Source organism: Arvicola amphibius, chromosome 14, assembly GCF_903992535.2.
Source record: "Arvicola amphibius chromosome 14, mArvAmp1.2, whole genome shotgun sequence".
Classification (NCBI taxonomy): Eukaryota; Metazoa; Chordata; class Mammalia; order Rodentia; family Cricetidae; genus Arvicola; species Arvicola amphibius.
Window position 1 is genome coordinate 59,313,807 of NC_052060.1, and position 21,752 is coordinate 59,335,558.

General features: G+C 42.5%; 1 protein-coding gene across 1 annotated transcript in view; it reads right to left on the reverse strand.

The window, feature by feature from the left end:
• The window catches only part of LOC119800707 (serine/threonine-protein kinase TNNI3K), a 227,596-nt gene that overhangs the window by 20,652 nt on the left and 185,192 nt on the right, over positions 1–21,752 (reverse strand). Inside the window, exons 22-23 of the mRNA XM_038310871.1 lie at positions 19,688–19,747; positions 16,038–16,207 (exon numbers count right to left, since the gene is read on the reverse strand). Of these exons, the coding sequence (XP_038166799.1) occupies positions 16,038–16,207; positions 19,688–19,747 (230 nt within the window). The remainder of the gene's footprint in view (positions 1–16,037; positions 16,208–19,687; positions 19,748–21,752) is intronic.

Genomic DNA, 21,752 nt, shown 5'->3' on the forward strand with positions numbered 1-21,752 from the left:
ATGCAGAAGCAATGGGAGTTTTTCATCAACCAAAAACTCAGTTGGTGGTTGCTACCCGCTAGCCGCACACATTCTACCCCATAATGTGTGATAGGGAAACCCAGCAACAGACATCATTTCTATTTGTTTCATATTCCTCTAATTTATTTTGCTATCTGTTAGCTGAGTTGGAAAATAGTCATATTTCCATGAATAATAAAGGAGATTTTGGAATCCGATAGAAGAGATCCATTTGCTTGAAATCAGTATATTGCTTCTCTTTGAGCATCTGACATCTTTTCCATCTTTGTATTGGCTTTCAGTGGGCACACCCGCAGAAATTAAGTATGCGCCACAACCCTTCAATGTTTTCTTTCCTTTCATGTGCTGTATCAGTTGGCCTTACAGACACATGTCACATGAATGTGCTGAAGGGCATTCAGTTAGAAACGTCCTCTACTAAGAAGGCAGAGATGGTTTCCAACACAGGTACACCTGGGACTAGGACTGCTGAGTGGGCAGCTTCACACCCATGGGGGAAGTGAGTTACAGGGAGAGAGGAAGGGGGTGCATCCTAAATATATGAGACTGGACTGGTGCACCTCCAGTTTTAATGCACATTCACATACCACATGGCTGGGACCAGCTAAGTGTCTGAGGCCGTCTTTCTGCTGATTTCCTCAGGTGCTGTAGCTGCTGCTTGGGGGCTACACTGTGAGTACCAAGTGTGCACTCTGTGGGTGCTGGCACCCTGCACAGGAAGGGGTTTTTGTTGTTCAAGTGAAGGATCAGTATGAGCGGAGTCCTCGGGTATCCCACTACAGCAGCTCAGCAAGGACGGAAAAGGCCAGAGATTCTGGAGTCAAGCGGATTCAGACTCAAACCATGGCCCTACTGTTTGCTAGCTGTAAAGCCCCCAGCAGGTCTCCCATCCTTTCTACCTTCAGCGTGCTCATTTGTGGGGTACTTACTGATCGACGGTTATTACCTTGTGGAAGAGCTGTGGTTGGCAGAGTTACAACTAGCCTACAAAATATTCACAATGTCTGAACCACAGTTAGTGATCAAATCACACAATAAATCTTCTCCTTCCAGGGTCTGGCCAGTTTGATATTACCATCCGTGGGCATAGCGTAGCTATTCAGTCCTTATCTCTCCCAGAGCTGGGGAAACACCCACCTCTACTGAAAGGAGCTGTTAGAACACTCACTAGGAAGTAAGGAATTGATTATGATCAGGAAGCAAAGCAGATTTCATTTGTTCCCTGCCTTTTTTGGAAAAGAATATCCAGCATGGAAAATGTTTACTCATGAATTTTTCAGACTTATTTGCGATTGAGACCCTTCACACATCTGCTTGTTAATACAGGCATCCAGCTAATGTCACAGATATAAACAGCAGATGCCATCCCTTCTCCATAGCTAATACAGAAACTGTTTCCTTCCTGAGCCCAGGATGTTTTCCGATAGCTCTAATTGCCGTTATTTAAGTAGAAAAAAAAAAAAGGATCCCATGGATTCTAAAGAGATAATAAGAAACAATGCCCTTTAAAATAACAAACATCTTTTTAAAATACAAGCAAGGCAAAGGAAGAAAATTGTTGCTGTTTCTGTTCTACAGGGGTTAGGCTCAGTCTGTATGGAAGACTGGAAAGGTGGAAAGAAAGAGAATCTATGGAAAATTAAGGCTGTCACTCTTGTGAGGTGCCATTGTGCGAGCAACTTCAAAAATCCATTTGGAAATCATGGCTCTTGTATCGCAGTCATTACCGAGACACTAGCATCACCCACTTATTACTGCAAACATAGCAACAGTTGCCATGTGAGCAAGGGATCTGCAACGCAAACAGTAGAGACGGTGCTGCAGGGCGGGGCCGACTGGCATGGGGGCTGAGGCGCAGAGCACAGTGCCACCTGTATGGGTTTAATGAGGCCAGCTGCTCCCTCTGGTCCTTGTGCCGTGCCCTGTCAGACATTTCAGGAGAACAGACGCAGTCTCAGAAAATGGCATTTTGGATTAAATCTTACATCGGTGGCACACAAGCAGAAGCAAAGGCAGAATCCTGCTTTGATGTGCACGAGGGTAGACCTGTATCCAGGATTTCTCTTCATTTGCAGGAATGAAGCCCTCACAGGATGCTTGCCATTAGAAAGTGGGTCCACTTGTTGCCATCACAATATGTCATTCCATCTAATTGAAAATGGAGACGTCTGTCACCATTTACTTAGCAGTTTGCCTCTGGCGAATCTTCACAGGTTCCCTTCATGTGCCTGGGAATTAGTTAATTAGTATTACAAAGAGCATCACGAGAAATGGGCCCTTCAGGTTACCAGGGAGGCCCTTTCAGGCTGCTAACAAGCCTGCCCTGGGACAGGAAAGAGCGGGAAAGGAAACGGCAGTGGCAGAACAGCCCAGCCTAGGAGGCATGGCTGCTATCTCTCTCAAGTGAGCTGTTGTAACCTAAATATGCCACTTTCTCACTCTTTTCATGCAAATCTTTTATGTGCGGCAATAAATCCTGGTCCTTAAAGCTTTCTTTTTAAGAGGTGCCAATTTTACACACGCTGGGGCTTTTCTCCTATCTTCCCTTTTATGAATCTCCCGTTCTCCCGGCACTTCTTCTGAACAGGATATTTTGTTTGATATTCTTTCTTTGACATTTTTCACGGGGAAAGGTTGTTCCAATCTAAGGGTGGTTTTTAAAAGTCAGGGACAGGATTGACATTTTTCACACACTCCTTAGCTTTGAGCTGTGTGCGGTTTTTAGGTGGGAAGTCTCCGATCTCTCTCAGCCACACTCCCTGCAGTGCCCCCAGTGAAGGCCAGATGGCACTAGTGAGCAAGCTGCCCCACAAAGGAGACTAAGGCACCCACAGAGGGTTGGCAAGGAGGAGCCCAGTCTCCCTGGAGCAAAGGAGAAACACTGAGGGCTGAGGGCAGCAGCTGGCACTGTGGGGGTCTTTATTTCAGATGGGAATTGTTGGCAAATGTCACTGTGGTACTTTGTAGACAGGACACCCAGGGAGGCACCAAACGAAGAGTATTTATGAAAATACTAAGTGACTTTTACAATACAGAGGAATTTTCTAGATTTGTGGACCTTGATGGAAATACTTTTAACATCTGCTTTCTTTAATTTTTGTTTTATGTTTGTGCTTATGCATGGGTGTGTTCTTTTGTGTTTGTGTCTTTCTCTGTGTGCTGCTGTGCATGACCATGGTGCATGTGTGGAGGTCAGAGGACAATCTCAAATTTGAGTTCTCATTCATACTTTGAGACAGAAACCTCTGTTGTTTGCAGTTGACACTTACATATAATAGGATTGCTTGCCTGCACACTTAGGAAAACTCCCCTGTCTCTACCTACTGTCTTCCTAAGAGCATAGTGCTTACAGATACACACTTGGCTTCTGGATTTTATGTGAGTTCTGAGGATAGAAAGTCAAATCCCCATGTTACTGGCCAACTCTCTTCTCCCTTGTACTTTATTTGACATCAGGCTCATGGCAAGGAGGCACTCAAACCTACACAGCAGCAGCATGGCTACAGGTTTCCTGCTCAGCCACACACTCCATGAAACCAGAAGCATTGCTGCTTCCATTAATTAGGAAAATTCATGGACAACTGAAAAATATTTGAACTTAAAAAGAAAAAGATAAAAGGAGCAGCTGACAGACATGCTGGCACCTGCTTAGATTCTGACTTCTCTTTGCCATTTGTATTTTTGCTACTTCAGACCCTTAACGAGCTGAGTGACTGAGCCTGAGCTAGTGAGTGTCATAAAAATTATATACTCCAGAGATGACAAATATCCAGGGAAAAAATTGCCTTGCCCCTAGATTTAGGCATGTGACATCTCATTCCCCTCATTATACAACAGTGAAGTGGGAGCTTCACAGAGGCACGTGTCCAGATAGTCCTTCCTCTTGGCACTGTGGGGCTGGCTAAAGGACGGCAAAGGCAATAATGAGATACTTAAATAAGCATTGAGCTTCCATGAAAAAGCTCATTAGCTGTGCTTTCAATCAGCCATCTTGGAGCAAGATAATGACCGTGTTTGAAAGTCAATGGCACTGTCTTCTTGTTCTCACAGAGTTGTAAATCTCCCTGTGATTCATGTGCAGTATCAGTGCTAGGTCCTGGACCCCGCTGTGTCTATGCACGAGAAAGTGTAGTACCTCCATCCCAAGAGTGAAAAACCTTACCAGAAAGGCAGTAAGTTTCAGCCTAAAGATTGTGGTTGTTTCTTCCAGAGAATGTGAGTGCTGTAGAGGGGTTGTTAGAACAGTGCACGTTCTTAGTGCGAGAAGAGACCTGTGTGGCAAAACCTCAATTCAACAGAGAAATTACGTTACGGTAGTGTTATCTTCTAAATTAGCCCATATGTGTCCTTCTGGTTGTCAGATTCCTAGAAGGCAGAACCTCTTGCTATGCTCTGATTCGAGCTTGCTGCTCTCCCACGTGAGGCTGATTTGGGGAGAGATAGTTGAGGAAAAGGGAGGGAGCGCATGAGTGCTGGAAAGCAGGGCCGAGCGTGTGGAGTTTTGATCTCGTTGCGTTGATGGGCAGCTGATTACAATGTGTCCCTAGGAGGTAAAATGAATTAAAGATGGCCAGTGTTGGAGTTAGTCAGCAAGCAGGTAATTTCTCTGTGAGCAAAAGAGTGCACTCAGTGCCGGACCCAGGTTCCCTTGCATCTGGCCGGCCCTTCAGTGGTAACCCGTTCAGCACCGCGGACAGCTCCTTGCAGACTCGTGGATCTTCTGTTTGGCTCCTCTGCGTCTCGTAAGTAGTTTTGAGCCTGTTGGCCAACTTTAGTCTTAAAAGAAGCAGAAGCCCCCCATACAGGCCCAGGTTCCAACATGAACTTATTTTTCCGCTGTTTAATAGTTTCATATCCAGTTTCTAAAACTATATGAGTCTCATCTTGTTTTCCTTGAAGAACGGGAACTATCAGAAATACTTCACAAGATTGTAATTAGATACCATTATCTTTATGGGAGGCAGCCGTGCTCACTTACCCCTTCCACAGTAGGTACTTAGTACTTACCTATTGCTGGATACTGTCCTAACTAATGCAGTAAAGCATTAAAGGAGAGCTGTTTACGAACACAAAATGCAGACCTTCTACGCAGACCAGAAAAGCAAATGGCTGGCTACTTTTACCTGAACTTCTTATTGATTCTTATTGGCCTCAAAGCTGAATTTTATTGGTTTGTGTGTGACAGACACAACATTGACCCATGCAAGGTAAGAGGTCAGGTGCTAAACACCTTTTAAAAGAGCTATAGTACTAAGGCTAGAGAGATGGCTCAGAAATACTAATCTTCCAGGGAACCTGAGCTAAATTCTCTACACACAGGTTGGGAAACTTACAACTCACTGTAAGTCTAAGTCCAGCATTTCAATGCCCCCTTTTGGCTTCTTTGGGAGCCTGCACATACATGTTAAACAATCAAAGTGATATACACACGAATAAAAAAATTAAAATCTTTAGAAAGTCTAAAGTCCTCAAGAGAAAACCAAGATTAAGAAAATTAGGAAAAGTAAAATCCACTCAACACAAAAGATGCAGAACTTGAGTGCTCTGTTTTGCACTGGACTCCAGGGAACACGAAAAGAAAAACAAATATAGCCTAAAGCACCATCATCACACACATAAAAAACAATAGAATGGAATCATGAACAATGATCCTAGGTGCTGGTGTCTCAAGATGACAAAAGGGTGAATCAGTTCATCTGAGAGGTGGCCCACCCAAAACAAGAGGAAGAGAGAAAGACGTCATAAGCTTTAAATGCCCAAAGAACATAAGCCTATAACAGAACTAAGAAGTCCAAAGGCAAGAGAAATAGGGCAGGCAAAAAAGCCAAGAATCCACAGAAATAGCAATGCAGCCAGAACATAAAGACTGAAGAGCATAAGATAAACATTTTTAGGGGGAAAGAGCAAACATATATAGAAGGGAAAGTGCTTTTCAAAACTGCCTGGCAAAATTTTAAACAACAACAAACACAATAGAAAGAAGTTGGAAAGAAATTGAGTTGGAAACAGGCAAGAAGATAGACAGAGCTATTCAGAGAATTAACGTTATTTAAATGTGAAAATATTACCTAAAGTGTAGCAGAGAGTTGAGGGGCAAAAGTTATAGCCTCCCACACAAAGACATACAGAGACATATTTGATTCACTCACAAACATCTTAGACATTTGTAGTTGCACACCTTCCTGACGCATATGTCTGTGTGTATATGCCTACTCGTTTGCACATATGTGTTCTAATTAGACACATTTTAAATACACTACATGACATACATCTAATGAGGGTTTTCAAAAAGTATAAAAATATGGTGAAACAATGTTATCTGTGGTGGCTGAGAATCATACAGAAGTTCTGAAAGCTACCAGACTTCGACATCTAGGAGTCAGCAAATATCAAGGAAGAGAAATAATACTAAACCATCACGGTGCCACTTTAGTGAGACACTGGAGACAAGGAAAAGCTTCAAGGTTAGTTAGTAAGGGCAGGTCAGAAACAAAAGACAGGTAACAAGATTTACAGGTGAAATGTCAACAGTGACAGGCACCTGCTGAGTACTGGAGTCCTGTATCCACAGTGCATCTACCTCTAAACAGAGAGGGGAAGGAATCGTCCCACGTCTGGATTAATACATCTATTTCTGTTATCCTAAATGACACATCTGAGGAGGGAAAACAGGCCAAGGAGACAGATGTGACAGGTCAGTGCCATGAATAATAAAACATACATCTGACTAAGTTTAAAGAAACCCCAGATTCATAGAACAAAATCAATGTGTGGATTTTTAACAGTTACAATGACATAAAAACATTGGAAAGTAAATACATCAGTGTGAAGGTAAGCTGGCAGAGAGATGACTTGGCAGGTTAGAGAACACAGTGCTCTCCAAGAGGACCCAGGGTTAGTTCCCAACAGCTACATGGGTAACTCTCAGCTGCCAGTAACTCCATCTCCAAGGGGTTCTGATGGCCTCTCCTGGCCACCACAGGCAACAGCACTCATGTGCACAACCCCTATCCCCGCCCGATGTGCATGCATATAATTAATATCTATGTAATTCCATTTATACGGAATGATTTTAAATCATAGCTGATCTGTGGGTTTTGGTTTTCTGTGAGGGTAGTACAAATAGAGATCATGCTATACTCTATGGATTATATTAAAGTTCATTTAAATCAGTGCAAAGATGTACCAACTGGATGATGAAGGAGACTCAGCATGGTCAGGACACCAGGCCTGCTCAAGCCAGTCTGTGAGTTTGTACACTGTCCTCAAACTCTTCTGTGGTAGAAAGATGTGAACTGTTTATAAAGTAAATATGGAATAGTGGCAGAAAAGCAGAGAGGAGCGACAAAAAAGGAATAAACAGAAGCTCCTGACCCACCCTGTCCCAGAGCCGTTCAGTCCCAAAGAAAGACACAGTGGCTAATAGGAATTATAACACTTTGGCCAACAGTTCAGGCACATTCCTAGCTCTCTCTCTCTCTCTCTCTCTCTCTCTCTCTCTCTCTCTCTCTCTTTCTCTCTCTCTCTCTGTCTTAAATTAACCCATTTCTATTGATCTATGATTCACCATGAGGTTGTGGCTTATGGGTAAGTTTCTGGTGTCTTTGTCCTTCAGCAGCTACCTAGTATCTCCTTGACTGTGCCTTCTTTCCTCCTCTACCTATGCTTGGGTTTCCCACTTTGATTTATTCTGCCAAACCAGCTTCCTTATTAACTAATGGTAAGAAAATGTATTTACAGCATACAGAGGGAAATCCCATATCATGGGTCTTACAGGTAGAAAGAGTCCTCAAAGGGCCTCTGGCTCCTCATTATTAAGAGCACTGGCTTTAGCACAGGGATAGAAACTTAGCTCAAAGGAACAGAAGAAGCTTAGACTAGACCTATGTAAATGAAGACCCTTAATGTAAGATAAAATAGGTGCAGGGATCGTTTGGGGGAAGGGATGTCTTACCTGAAAAGAGGGAATATGGAAGAGAGTGACCAATCTATAATCAATCACGCTCTCAAGCTTCCAGCCTCTTCTTCCTGTCTCTTCACCAAAACATGGTTTTTTTAGCCACTTCAGTGCAAGGCAATTTATTTTAGAAAAGACCCATGGTATGAATATGTCAGACAGTTTCCCCTCTCATGTTACCTAAGTGGCAATTATTGTCCTGACAGAAGGGTTTTGCTGATTGAATGTTAAATGCCTCCCCACAATAGGCTCACATATTTGAACATTAGGTGCACAGTGGTGGTGCTGTTTGAGAAGATTGAGGAGCCTTTAGGAGGTGGAGCCTGTTGGAGAAACTAAGTCACTGGAGGAAATCTTAGGCTTTACAGTCCAGCCTCATATCCTGTTCAGTCTACATTTTCTGAGTATGGGTGCAATGTGACCAGCCATGCTTGCTTAGCTGCTCCCACATCTTCCCCATCACAAGAGACTCTATCCTGCTGAAACTGGAAGATGAAATAAATGACTTCAATTTTGTCAGAGTGTTTCACATCAGCACTGCATTTACTAAGACAAAGAGTGCAGGAAAATGCTGAAACATCTAGTGTTGTTCATAGTTCAGACAAAACCAGATTTGAACTTGACATAAATGTAGAGGCAAAGCATCCTAAATGCTTTACTCATTGAATAACTGGAGAATTCTAAGCATGGCATTAATAGTCCAATCCAGGATACTTCTAATTTATTATAAGCAAAAATGTTTGATATTTTCCCCACAGAGTTAAATTATAAATGGGATATTGTAGACATCTGAATAAAAACAGAAGAAAATAAGTTTTATGACCTCAAAGTATAGAGTAAGGCATTTACTTAAACAGTTAAAGAATCCAATTGTAGATCATGGCACAAAGTGGAAGAATGGAGTCATCTGTGCAGTATTGTTGGGGACAACCTCGGCGAAGACATCTTCAAATCACAATGACTAAGACTACTGAAACACATATGAATGACAAGAACAAAAAGTGTGCAAGGTTAAAAATCAATAAGAAACATGGTGTATCTATGGGATGTAGTGTCAATTATAAGGTGGCTACAGGATATGTTGCTTTGGAAAAGAGGTTCTTTTGTTTCCACAGAGGATGAAAACCTGTGGATTGCTTCCAGACTAATATGGTTTGATGGAGCAAGACCCCTGAAAGGTCACCTTGAAAACCCTTCAAAAATTAATTTGCCCAATAAACAGCAGGAAGCAGTTTGGAGAGTACTACGCCCAATTTCCCAAATATTGTTTATAAATATTTCTTTATATTTAAAGGGGATATGCTATAGAGATTTGCATTGGTATGGATCTTGGTTTATTGATGCAAATTTAAGGTCAATCTTGTTATATGTATATTTCTACTCTTGATTAAGGTATTGTGATTGTGTAGTTCATTTAAAAATTAATGTATAATTAAGAAATATAGGTTAATAGATAGTTATCTATAATAGTCAAGCTTGTAGCCAAGTTAGTTAGGTTTTCTAAATTTATAGAGATATATTTCAGTTAGGTATTCTTCAGATCTTTCAAAGATCTGAAGAATATGGCATTTAAAATGTTTTAAGAACTTAGGACCTTTTCATGACAATGAGACACATCTGCTCCTGGCAGCACCAAACTACTTCAAGAGGAATATGGGCAATGAAGAGGCTCCTTATGGAGTTGGTTAGCCATTTGAGAAAGAAACTGCTCTTGCCTGGACTGCTTGATGTTATGTTGTATGAACTGAACATGCAAGACCCGCAGAGAAATGACTGCTGAACTTGCCTAAATGTGAGACAATCTTTCGGGGTTCCTGCTTCATGAAAGAGTCTGCTAGACATTCTGAAATTACAGAAAAAAGTGACTGGCAAACTGCCAATATAAGCAGAACTGTCTTTGAAATTTCCTGCTTCATAGAAAAGACTGCTGGATACTATGGGCCAGTAGGCTGAACATGGATGCCCCAATGGTACAGAAGAACTTTGGGTCACTGTCCAGGTAGTGAGATATCTCTGTAAATTCTAGAGTTTAGGAAGTTGCTTACAATAAACTTATTGTTTACTTAGGTAATATTATATCCTTCTGTAGTCTTTGATGAAATTGAAGAACTTATAGTTTTCCTTAGATATGATAAGAAATAAAGTAGATATAAATATTGTAACTGTAATTCTGATTGATACCTGTTTTGTTATATGTAATTTTACTGTGTTAAAGTCAAAACTTTCCTTTTTATTTAAAGAGAAAAGGAGAGGTGATGTGGGCTTCCCCTCTGTATGCTGTGAATATCATTGGTTAATAAAAGAACTGCTTTGGGCCTAGAGCAAAGCCATAGTGGAACAGAGCTAGGTGGTGAAAACTAAACTGAATGCTAGGAGAAAGAAAGGTAGAGTCAGACAGAAGCCATGGAGCCATTGGAGACAGATGTGCTGAAACTTTGCTGGTAGGGAATGACCTTGTAGTGAAGCACAGATTAATAGAAATTGGTTAAATTAATATGTGAGAGTTAGCCAATAAGAAGCTAGAGCTAATGGGCCAAACAATGATTTAATTAATACAATTTCTGTGAGATTATTTTGGTTATAGATGGCCAGGGCAAACAAGCAGCCCCCTCCAACATTTTTTCAGGAAATTTTGTGAAGGGTCACTTTGAAGTTTGTAGGATTACCCCAAATTCCAAAATTTTGGCTTTAGCCAGTAGTACCTTTAGCCATTCAGACTACAATAAATGCTTCATATGACGTCTCCAGAGTTGAGTGCTAAGGAGAAGAAAAGAATGTAGCCACCCACTGGGATACAGACTGAGAATGTGTTAGCTAATGACGTCAGCACCCAGGATGAAGCTCCACCCACTGTTGGAGGTAATGGAGAATCACTGACGGTTCAAAGCTCTACCTGAGGAACCACGCGCTGGTGCGGAGGCTGAGAGGGGTGTGGAGTGGTCACAAAAGAGAAGGGCAGGTCACAGAGTGGAGGAACTGACCCACGTGTTCATTTCGTGGACCTATTGAATTGCACCATTCCGGTATGCTAGGACAGTTATGTGTGAATTGAGACTTTAGTACATTATCTGAAAATTGTATGAGTAGAAGTATGTTCTGAGTACACTAGGAAAGCTATTTAGAGGTGTCCTTGGGTGGGCTATTTTGTATTGCTGAAATTAATCCCAAGGGTGTCTATTTCAGAGCACGGGAATCTGGGTCCCCTGTGTCTTCTCCTGGACAGCTGACTGTGTTGCAGTTCTATTCTCGGAGCTCAGCCCTACACAAACACTAATTGGTTTTCGCCTCTGAAAGGTTGTTCATCACTTGGTCGTTTCTAAATTTAACGTGATGTAATCCGCGCACAAGATGGGAGATTTCAGACCCCGTGGGAGGAGCAAGTGCCACATGTCGGGTTTCTAAATATATCTGGACATGAAATACTTTACAAGAGGCAGAATTTCAAGAATGGCTTCCTTAATTTCAGATTTTACCCGATCTATGATTTTTGTCAGAATTAGTGATTTCCTGTTTTTCATGAAGGAAATACCTGGCACACCTTCCCACCTTGAAGTTTAGTTTACACAGGAAAAGATAATAACAATAACTAGAAACAAGGATGCTTGCAAACAATGGAAACACTCACCAAACCAACAGTTACCAAATTCCATCCTCTTGGCAATTGGCATCATGACTAAAAGAGTGTGTAAATTCACTGATTAATGCATTGCTGAGAGACCCAGGTCTACACGTTAGTGGGAACCACATGCCAAGCCTTGTACATGTTTTTCAGAACACAGTGAAACACACACACACAAAATTACAGTTTCCCGTGTAATTGGGTGAGTTAGTTAGGAAGCCCAGTGCCGAGACTTAAATAGCACAAAGACTCAATCACTCTTTAGATGATAACCAAGACAAAGGGTGCAGTGCATAGCCCGGTCTGGTTCTCTGTGGTCAAACTGTGATGCTGGTGTCCTCTTCTATGGGTGCCGGCAGTTGCATCTCCTTCCCACAGAGACCCGCAAGTAAAACCATGCTTCTCTCTTTAAGCTTTATGGTCTTTTTTTCTGTGTCGAAGCTACCCAGAATCTTCAAGGTTTTCTGCAGCCTAGATGCCACCCTGATGGGTTTTAGCTGGCCCTAGGCACTGGTCCTTTGCAAGTTTCACAGATGATTCTAACATGCAAAGTCGAGAACCACTCTAGGTAGCTCACCCCATGGCCCTGCCGGCCTGGGTCCATCAGTTCCTGTATCCTTGGGCTCTTTTACTTTAAGAACTGACTCTTGCCCATCCCTTTCCCCTGCCTTCAAAAAAAAAGCTGGAAAAGCAGACTTGCAAGGAGTCCTTGAATCCATTCCTTGATCAACTTCCAGAACAAACTGGGAGAAGTCCAGAAAACACAAGCATTGGCAAAACATAACAAGTTTCTGGAATCCGCTGCCTCCTATGCCAGGGGAATTTCGAAAGCACGGCAAAGGCTCTTGTGGGAATCCAGCTCAGCATCCCCCTTGCTTCCCATTCACTCAGGAGAGTTGCTTATACTTTCTGAGCCCCGGTTTATTCATCTACAAAAACTGAAAGGCCTGCCTCTTAAAACTTAATTACATGATTTTCAAAGTATTTAGAACAGTGTCCGGCACTTCCCAGGTGTTTTGGGATGGCAGATGTTTACACAGAAAGTGAAGAGACAGAGCCCACTCCCCGATTCCACTCTGCATTCATAATGACCACCACGTGTGGAGTCAATTTATCCCATTTCCATTCTTTATCTGCTATAAAAATATTTGTTACATAATGGCCTTATGTCAATCAAACTGCAAGATAGTTGGATGTGGTAATGCATAAAACATACATGATTCTTCTCTTGTTTCGTTGTATATTTTCACTGAATGCTTCACCAGGACATTTATATTACGGATCTCCAATAATTCATGTGGCTTGCTAGGGGTGGGACGATCAATAAACTATCCTTCAGTTCACCAATGCTGCAAATGGGGAACTAAGCTGTTCAGAGAATTAAATGTTCAGGGAGGGAAAAGAAGCTAAAATAGAGTCCTACCCCACCAGAGAGGGGCAGACAGTGGCAAAGAAGCTGTGGAGACTGTACAAGGGAGCTGCTCAGAGAACCAGACCAGGCTATGCACTGATGAGTCCTTAGATTCTGATTGTATGGAGAAATTCTTCCACCCAGTTCACCACACCCCGTGTGTGTTTCCCGTTCTGTGCTGCGCTCTGCATGGCAGATTCTGACTCGCGTCTAGTGATGGATCTGTACTCTGTGCGCAGGTCTGCTTGTCTCTGTCAACTGCTCACGGCTGTAGCAGTGCCCCTCCTTGATCCTGCAGCTCAACCTCTTAACTTCTGCTTCTACTGGATGAACCTCATGGGACTTCTGCAGAAATATTGCTTGATAAAACTATGTTGGGGGATATGAAACAGACACAACTAGAAGATGGTGCTATGACTGAACCCCATCTAACGTAGTCCTGTGGGTCTTTAGGAAACTATGCTGAAGATACAACACCAACAATGAACAGTGTCAAATCTGCCTGTTACCCATCAATACTGCTCATACTTAATTCCAGGACATTCCTTAAATTAGAGCTGTCATGATTCAGCTGCTTGCTTCTTTTTTCTGAAACTCCTTTTTCAGACCAGGAATACAAGGCAGCTGAATAAACATTAGCAGTTTACAGACGGTGTAAGGCCTTTGTTAGTTCTCCTAAACCCTTTCCCATCTTGGAGCTGTTGAGAGCTTTCTCAGTGGTTGAGGAATCCGCAGTAAGCATACATGTAACTGGGTTCATGTCCTAAAGCTCTTGGCTCCCGTAGGAGACGGGTCCTGAGATCATTCATCTCTAGAGGCATGTTCTAGATTCCAGGGTGCCCATCAGCTTCACAACAGCTGCCTTTGGATTCTTGTTGTAAGGAGGTTGCTTGTTCCTTTCCCAGCTGCTTGTGATTACCCAAAGTAATCACACAGGAACTATATTAATTAAATTACTGCTTGGCCCATTAGCTCTAGCTTCTTATTGGCTAGCTCTTACACCTTAATTCAACCCATTTCTAGTAATCTGTATACCACCACGTGACTGTGGCTTACTGGGTAAAGATCCGTTAGGCTCTGGTGGAGCTACATGGCTTCTCTCTGACTTTGCCTCCTTTCTCCCAGCATTCAGCTTAGTTTTCCCTACCTAGCTCTGTTCCCCTATAACTCTGCTATAGGCCCAAAGCAGTTCCTTTATTCACCAATGGTATTCACAGCATACAGAGGTGAATCCAACATCAGGTTCCAATGTAGAGCATGGGCCCTGCCAACCTTGCTCACAAGAGTGAACTCTGAGCTCATCCGTTCTTTCTCCTCATGTGCTTAGTTAGACCAGTCACTGATGAGATGTTCACCAAGAACCAGATGCATTCCTTCTCATTGGTGACCATGCCGCAAATGCTGATGTTCTCTATAATACTATTTTCTTATTAGTAAACAACATCACCCTTGATCTATGTCCTTCGGCCTGTGACTTTATAGTTGTCTCCGATGGTGGTTAAACGCAGCTTGTCTCCTTAACACTGGAACTGGGCTCTATGGTTAGCTGATGCCAGACTGAAACATGAAACATGCAAAGACTTGAAGCATGCGTGTGAAGCTCCTGACTTTGTTTGTGAGGAGAGCATGGCCCAGTCAGTATGTTCTAATGTGAATCTGAGGATCCTGAGACTCACAAAGCAGACCTGGATACAATCAAGTTCACTGCCAAGTTCACCCAGAACCAGCCTACGGGCGTCTGATCTAGAAATGACAGCTGTGCAGACATCTTAGGGGAACAGTTGACTAATGTAGCTCTCCTCGAACCCACAGTGAGGTCAGACACAAAAGAGTTGCCTGTGGGGCACTGGGCCATGAGGATGGGAGCAGCCACTAAGAGGATGACGCTCAGATGACATAACACTAACAATTTTAAAATGAGAATTGCAGTGGTGTTTACTGCATTAATAATATTCATATAAAGGCCAACTATAACTCTCAAATTTCATTATCCAAAACAGAACTAATACCTATTAAGAAGTCCCTCCAAACTTTTGTCTCCCGCCAGGTCTTGACAGTATCAATCTGTTTTTTTTTTTTTTAGTTTGTTTCCTTTTTCATAGATTTACCTGTTGGTATTTAATAGATCATTCTCTCCTCAAATTTATAGGCTGAAGCGCCAACATCTCACATGGCTTCACTGAAAACAGGGTCTCTGGGGGTGGTAATTAAGATGAATTAGATCTGAGGGTGGAGTCTGGAATTAGGAGAACTGATGCTTTTAATAGGAAAGTTCTCCAACACAGAGAGGAACAGAACCCAATCTTGCTGGAACTCTGGATCAGAATTCCCACCTAACATCTGTAAGGAAACATACCCAGTTATTGAGTTATTGAAGCCATTTTTATTCCATTGTGATCCTCATATTAGTGAGGCCATGCCAAACAGGGATTCTGTAGATGTGTTCTCAAGGTTTATCATCATTGTATTTCTTTTTATGGCTGAATAATGTTCTACCGCATGGGGCCTCCCAACATATTGTCTCTCCATCCTTTGATGGACAAACTCTTGTGAACAAGATTGCTCTAAACATTTGTGTAGAAGATTTCTTTGAATGTCTGTTTCCAGTTTTGTGGGGGTGTATTCCAGGAGTGAAGCTGCTGAGCTGTGAAAATGCTTAAAACTCTGAATGTCTGATGCTCCACAAACAAGACTGTTTCCAGGTTCATACAAGGAAATCCTTTCTTGAATTCCACAAGACCACCCCTAAGCAATGCAATGATTCAGAATACATCATCACTTTGCCACAGACATTTCTCTTGATGCTAGATCTCACTGCTATTACTGATAACTTATAGAACAATCTAAACTAAAGAAGGATGAAAGTTTACATTTTTTCACATTGTAAGGAAATTAAAATTAAAACTCTCCTCCTTTGTTTTCCCGAGTGCTGTTCATGCTCCTCTAGATAGCCATCATCCAGGTGACTTTCTCAATCAGGAATGGAAATCCGGGTTCACAGTGAGATCCTTGGTGACAACATGACTTACCTTTGGGACCAGGCAGCATAGGACCTTGCATTAAGGGCATATTCCAACTCAAAACGGCTCCGTAAAGCTGCCACGTGGCTCCGGCCAGGCCCGCCCCGGCTCACCAGGCAATCAGAGGAAGAGGAAGGTGACAGGGAGCCACTGCTGTTACTTGAGGCAGGAGACATGAGCTGCATGGAGAAGGCATGGGAGTCCTTGTTTACCAACTCCAGCAGGCACCTGCACTGGGATGTTATATAGCTCAGGGCTTCTTCTAGTTGAGTTTATTTGCCTACACTGCTTCTAGCTTTTCCCTTCAATCTCTGCTGCTAAGATCTGGTCAGATTGAGCTACTTTTGGACCCATTTCTATTTTGATAGCTGACCTTATCCTCATTCCTATCTTCCCCAAAGCACAGTAAGCCCAAACTGAATTTATAAAATGTTTCTTAGATGATTACATGATGATCGAAAAGTTTGCCACCTTCTTCACTTTGGTGATAGGAACCACAGCAGAACTCCTTCCAGCTGTAGCTAAATTGTTCCCCATGATGTAACATGGTTTACACACTAATGTCCTTCCCTGTGGCTGTGATAAGACAGCTCTGACTAAAGCATCTTACGGGAGAGGGGTTTTGTTTTAGTTCACAGTTCGAAGCACAGCCTATCTCGGTAGGAATTCAGGCAGCATGTGCTTGAAGCAGCTGTGAGTTTGCATCCACAGTCAGGAAGCAGTGATAACACATTCTGCTCAGCTCACTCGCTACACTTCACACCTTCCAGGATCTCAGTCTGGGGAATGGCTCCATCCACAATTAAAATGGGTCTCCCCATGCAATGAACATAATCAAGGTAATCAAGAGAATCGCTCGGAGACACACCCAGACATCCATTTCCCAAGTGATGTTAGATTCTACACATTTTGTAAGATGGAGCATGGTTTGATATCTGGTGAATGGTTTTCCCAAAAAGAACAATGCCAATCTCATTGCTGACTGGTGGTCCTTTAGATGTTTGATGATAGCCCTCAGGCTCATGGTGATTTTCTCAACCTTCAGGCAAAAACTCCTTGGTTCCTCCAAATGCTCTTCATAATATACAATTTCCACTTATTTTTCATTCTGATTGCTCTCCACTACAATGCAAGTAGCAGCTTTCATTATTCTTTAAAGGCTGAGAGTTCAATTGGGTCCTCTTTTGTTTGGTCATCACAGAGGGGAGATGGTCAGATCTTTTGTTCGGCAACAAGAGAGGCAACAAGAGAGCCTCCTCATGCGGTAGCTCCTCTGAGCTTGACACAGCACTAACACAGTGATCTGGAGGCCATGTTCCCAGGTCCTCCTTTGACTATTGTTCCTATGGCTCTGAGAAGAACAGTATGTTATCCTTTTCAAATTTATTCTTGTTAGACATGTGCTATTATTTCCTTTTCCAAGATATTCTAGATTCTTGCTTTCAAATGCTTCCTAGCCCTCTCAACATGGTCACATTTGCCAATGTGGCCAGCAGGTACCCCTTGACCCTGGTGTCAGTTTGACAGAAAAATTGAATCGAGGGAGGACAGAACCCTATGGGATCCCACAAGCCTGGATCATTAGTTAATGTTAACTGTCCAGTAAACTCTCTGCATACAAATGTTTTATCTTTCTCCTAGGGAAGAGTGTTCCCGACGTCCTGACCAGTGGGACTACTGACCAAGCTTGTTTTCTAGATCCTTTCATTGTCTCTGTTTTGAGGTATCTACTTAAGGATTTCTATTTCCGCAAGGAAACATCATGATCACTAAGAAAGTTGGGGAAGAAAGGGTTTATTTTGCTGTTCATTATTGAAGGAAGTCAGGCCAGGAACTCAAACAGGGCAGAAACCTGGAGGCAGGAGTTGATGCAGAGGTCATGGAGGGGTGCTCCTTCCTGACTTACTAGTCTTGGCTTTCTTGGCCTGCTTTGTTATAGAGCCTAGGACCAAAAGCTTGGCGATGGAACTATCCACAGTGGGCTGCCCTCCCACATCAATCACTAATTAAGAAAATATCTTGAATCTTAAGAAGGCAGTTTTCTCCATTTAAGTTCCTTTCTGATAACTCTAGTTCATGTGCCATGTTGACATAAGATGAGTCATCACGAGAGGTAATTCCTATTCCCATCTAATGTTCTACAGTCCTAGGCTAGGAGCTACCTTGACTGATTGAACTTCACATTCACATAAGAAGATACTTTGGAGTTCAGTCTCCGAAGGTGTCTTGCAACAGCTGAGGCCTCTAGAGGATGCTTTTGTCAGTAAACAGCCCTGCAACCTAGACAGCTACTCTCCACATAGCCATAACTTTCTGTGTGTCTCAATGAAAGGCTTCCTTTCTGGGAGTTTTGTGAAGAATGAGACAGAATGACTGGTGCCCATCATCCTGGAAGTATTTCCCAATAGAGCAGGTTCTAGGGACTCTGAGCTGAGATTTATATTAAGGAAGGAAATGTTTCTTGTGGAAGGCTCTTGTTCTGCAGGCTCAGGACATGTCTCATGGCTTCTGCCCTTTTCATGCACACGGGCTACAAATCTGTGTAAAGTCCTTACCTCCTCCTATGCATTTGAAACATATTATTTTTGAATGGGTGCTCTTGTTTTAGTTCTTTTTTGCCTATTTTTAAATGCTATCTCATGATCAGGTATAGCAAATTAAGGCAATTATACAGAAAATTAAAACAAACAGCTCCTCGATATTAAGGGAATGTTTTCATTAGCATCCATTACTCTGTGTCCTCCTATGACCATGCCATCCAGCAGATTTGTGTATTGTTTGAGATGGTGTTCCCTTCCTTTGTGAACAAGTGGACAATGGCATAGTCTTCTATCTGGCTCACCACTTGTGTACAAATTTGTAGAAAAAAAATGATTAGATATTTACCTTTTGATATGTTTGTTAAAGTTGTAATTTTATAGTTATAATTTTAAAGATTCATTCTCTCTCCCTCCCTCTCTCTCTCTTTCTCTCTCTCTCTCTCTCTCTCTCTCTCTCTCTCTCTCTCTCTCTCTCTCTCTCTCTCTCTCTCTCTCTCTGTGTGTGTGTGTGTGTGTGTGTGTGTGTGTGCGCGTGTGCCTATAAAGACCAAATAGTTGTTGGATACCTTGTAGCTGGAACTACAGAAAGTTGTGAACTGCCTGATGCAGGCCGTCAGATCTGGATTCTGGTCCTCTGAGAGAGCAGTAAGCACTCTTAGCTACTGAACTAACCATCTTTCCAGCCCCCATTCTTTTGATTTTTTTACATATCTTTTTTTAAGCTCAGCATCACTGCAACCGTTCTCTGGTTCTCTGATTATTTTAGAATCACAAAAATTCAATTTGAATTTGCCTCTGCCCCGGATGAAGGAGCAGAGAATGTTCTTTCTAGAGGCTTTGTCAGAAGAGCAACGAGGGTAAAGGAGTCTCTGGAATTCCTACTCCTTCCCAGTGAGCACTTGGAGTGGTTTTCCTCGTTTGCTTTTATTTGTGTAGTTAGTTGGGTCCTAGCGCGCCTTTAAGACAGTCTCTGGCCCTGATGGTTCTTTTTGGTGACACCTGGGATGTTTCAGGCCCTTTTTTATATTTTGATTGTGAGCCCAGCCTTTAATGACTGAGCCACCTCTCCAGCCCTCGAGCCCTTTTTTAAAACAGACTTCTCAGAAGGTCAACACTTACCTCCACATTGCACAGACATTCCTCCAGCTTCCTCACGACTTCAGAAAACTCGGGTCTTCCCTGTAAAGCAAGAAAAGACTGTTTTTCTTCCTTAAGAATGAAATAAAGGAAACTCTTTGGGTTTGAAAATTGAGTATTTGCATTTGTAAAGAACAAGATTAGCAATAAAGTATATTTTTTATTTAAAGTGCACTTGTATTGAAGGGCTAATTGAACGCTCATTTACTGTTCGTGGAGGGATGTTTAGTCTTTCTGTGATAAGAGTTTTAAGTCAGAATTTGGAACCCCATTCAGATAACGAAACAGTGGAAAATCTTTAATTAGCTTTGCATGTTTTTAAATGGCAGGGTTTCTTCTTCAAAATGAAAGAATAATTGTGAGTGCTAAAAATTGTTAACTCCCTTGATGCCTGACAATATGCTGTCCACATCCCCAGGGAAAGCATCCCTGCCTCTCATTTTGTAATTAGCTTTTACTTCGAGAAAGACATTTCAGATTTACAGCTAAGGCCAAGGTAGAAACTTCACAGCGATGCCCTACTTTTGAGTTTAGACTTTTGACTTCAAAAACTGACATGGAAGATATTGGCTATTATGAACTTCAAAGCCATATAAGTTTAGTTAAGTGGTTATTGTGTCTTTTTATATTTCAAACCTTGTTCGAGTTGCAAGGGATATAAAAATGAATGAGGACCTACAGGAAAAATTCTTGAAATCTTGGAACGTGTTGGTTTCTTTTAAAGAAATCATGTTTCCTTGTGCGGGATACTCAGGACTGTGCACCCCACCACTCCTCCCTTTATGAGAGTTTCACTGCCGGGAGGGGGAGAGGTTGACTGATGGTTCAGGCTCAGCAGCCAGCTAATTTAGAATCTTAGCAGAACAAGGGATTCTCCCTCTCTACCCATCCCTCCCCCAGGACGCTGTTTCCCCCAGAGCCCCCATTAGCAGGAGCTGCTCTGTACAGAAGTTCTGCTCCTCTGAGCTGGGGGTGGTGGCAGGGTGGCTGACCAGTTGTGTCTTCCTGGCTCCCTTCAGAGCATCACATTATCACCCTTTCCACACAGACAGTCTCCTTTCTTTGAAGTTTTAAAGACCAGCTGACAGTCAAGCTCTCTACTGCACATACCCTATGCAGGCAGAAAGTCCCAGCACCTAGGCCTTCCCCAGTGAGTGTGCCCTCTCCGTTCACATGGTCACTCTCTGGAGTCCTTTGTTCCTGAAATACATCTTTTCAGTTGACTTGAAGCCATCACTGCTTTAGGCTTGGTCCCTTGGTTCTCCTCTTTCTCTCTAAATTTTAATGCTCCCCTGGACAGTTATTTTGAGTCAGTTTGTTGACAAATTGGCAGCCTCATGTCTGTAAAGTAAACTCGTTTTCTACCTCAATACTGTTTCTGAGCATGAGTCCACACATGCAGTTGAGTGTCCTTAGTCTTTCCCATTTCAGTCAGTGACAACCGCGTCTGCCTCTAAGACTCTAAAGCAGAGAATAATCTTTGACTTCTGTCTTCGCTGTGTTTGCATCCATTGTACTGGGAAACAATATGGTTTCTCCTTCAAAGTTTATACCAAACTTCCATGATCAAAGTAGCTTATGCTATATAAACCTGCCTATAGATGAATGCTGTTAGCATGCCCTGGTAAGAAGATACCGGGGCATGGGCAAAATAGGTAAAACCTACAAGATGGAGTCACGCAGCAGAGAGGAAGGACCAAAGGAAGTCTTATGCTTTTGTTCTGAGGATGAATAACCTAAATCCAACACAAGAATTCATATTGCTATAGTTGTTTGTTTGAGTAACCAGAGGGCAGAGTTCAGGTCCATCACAATACGATGTCCATTGCTGTATAACAAATGATCAAGAGTCTCTAGTAAAATGTATGGTTTTGTTGCTTTTACCTTGTTTCTGTGGGTCACAAGCCCAGCTCAGATTCGCTTGGTCCTTTCCTCAGAGTTTCATCATACTGAAATCAAGGTGCTGGATGCCAGATCATTGCCTGTTGGTCTGGAATGGCCCTAGACATTCAGAGGATGCCCACACCTGCCTGATATGGGTAGTTCA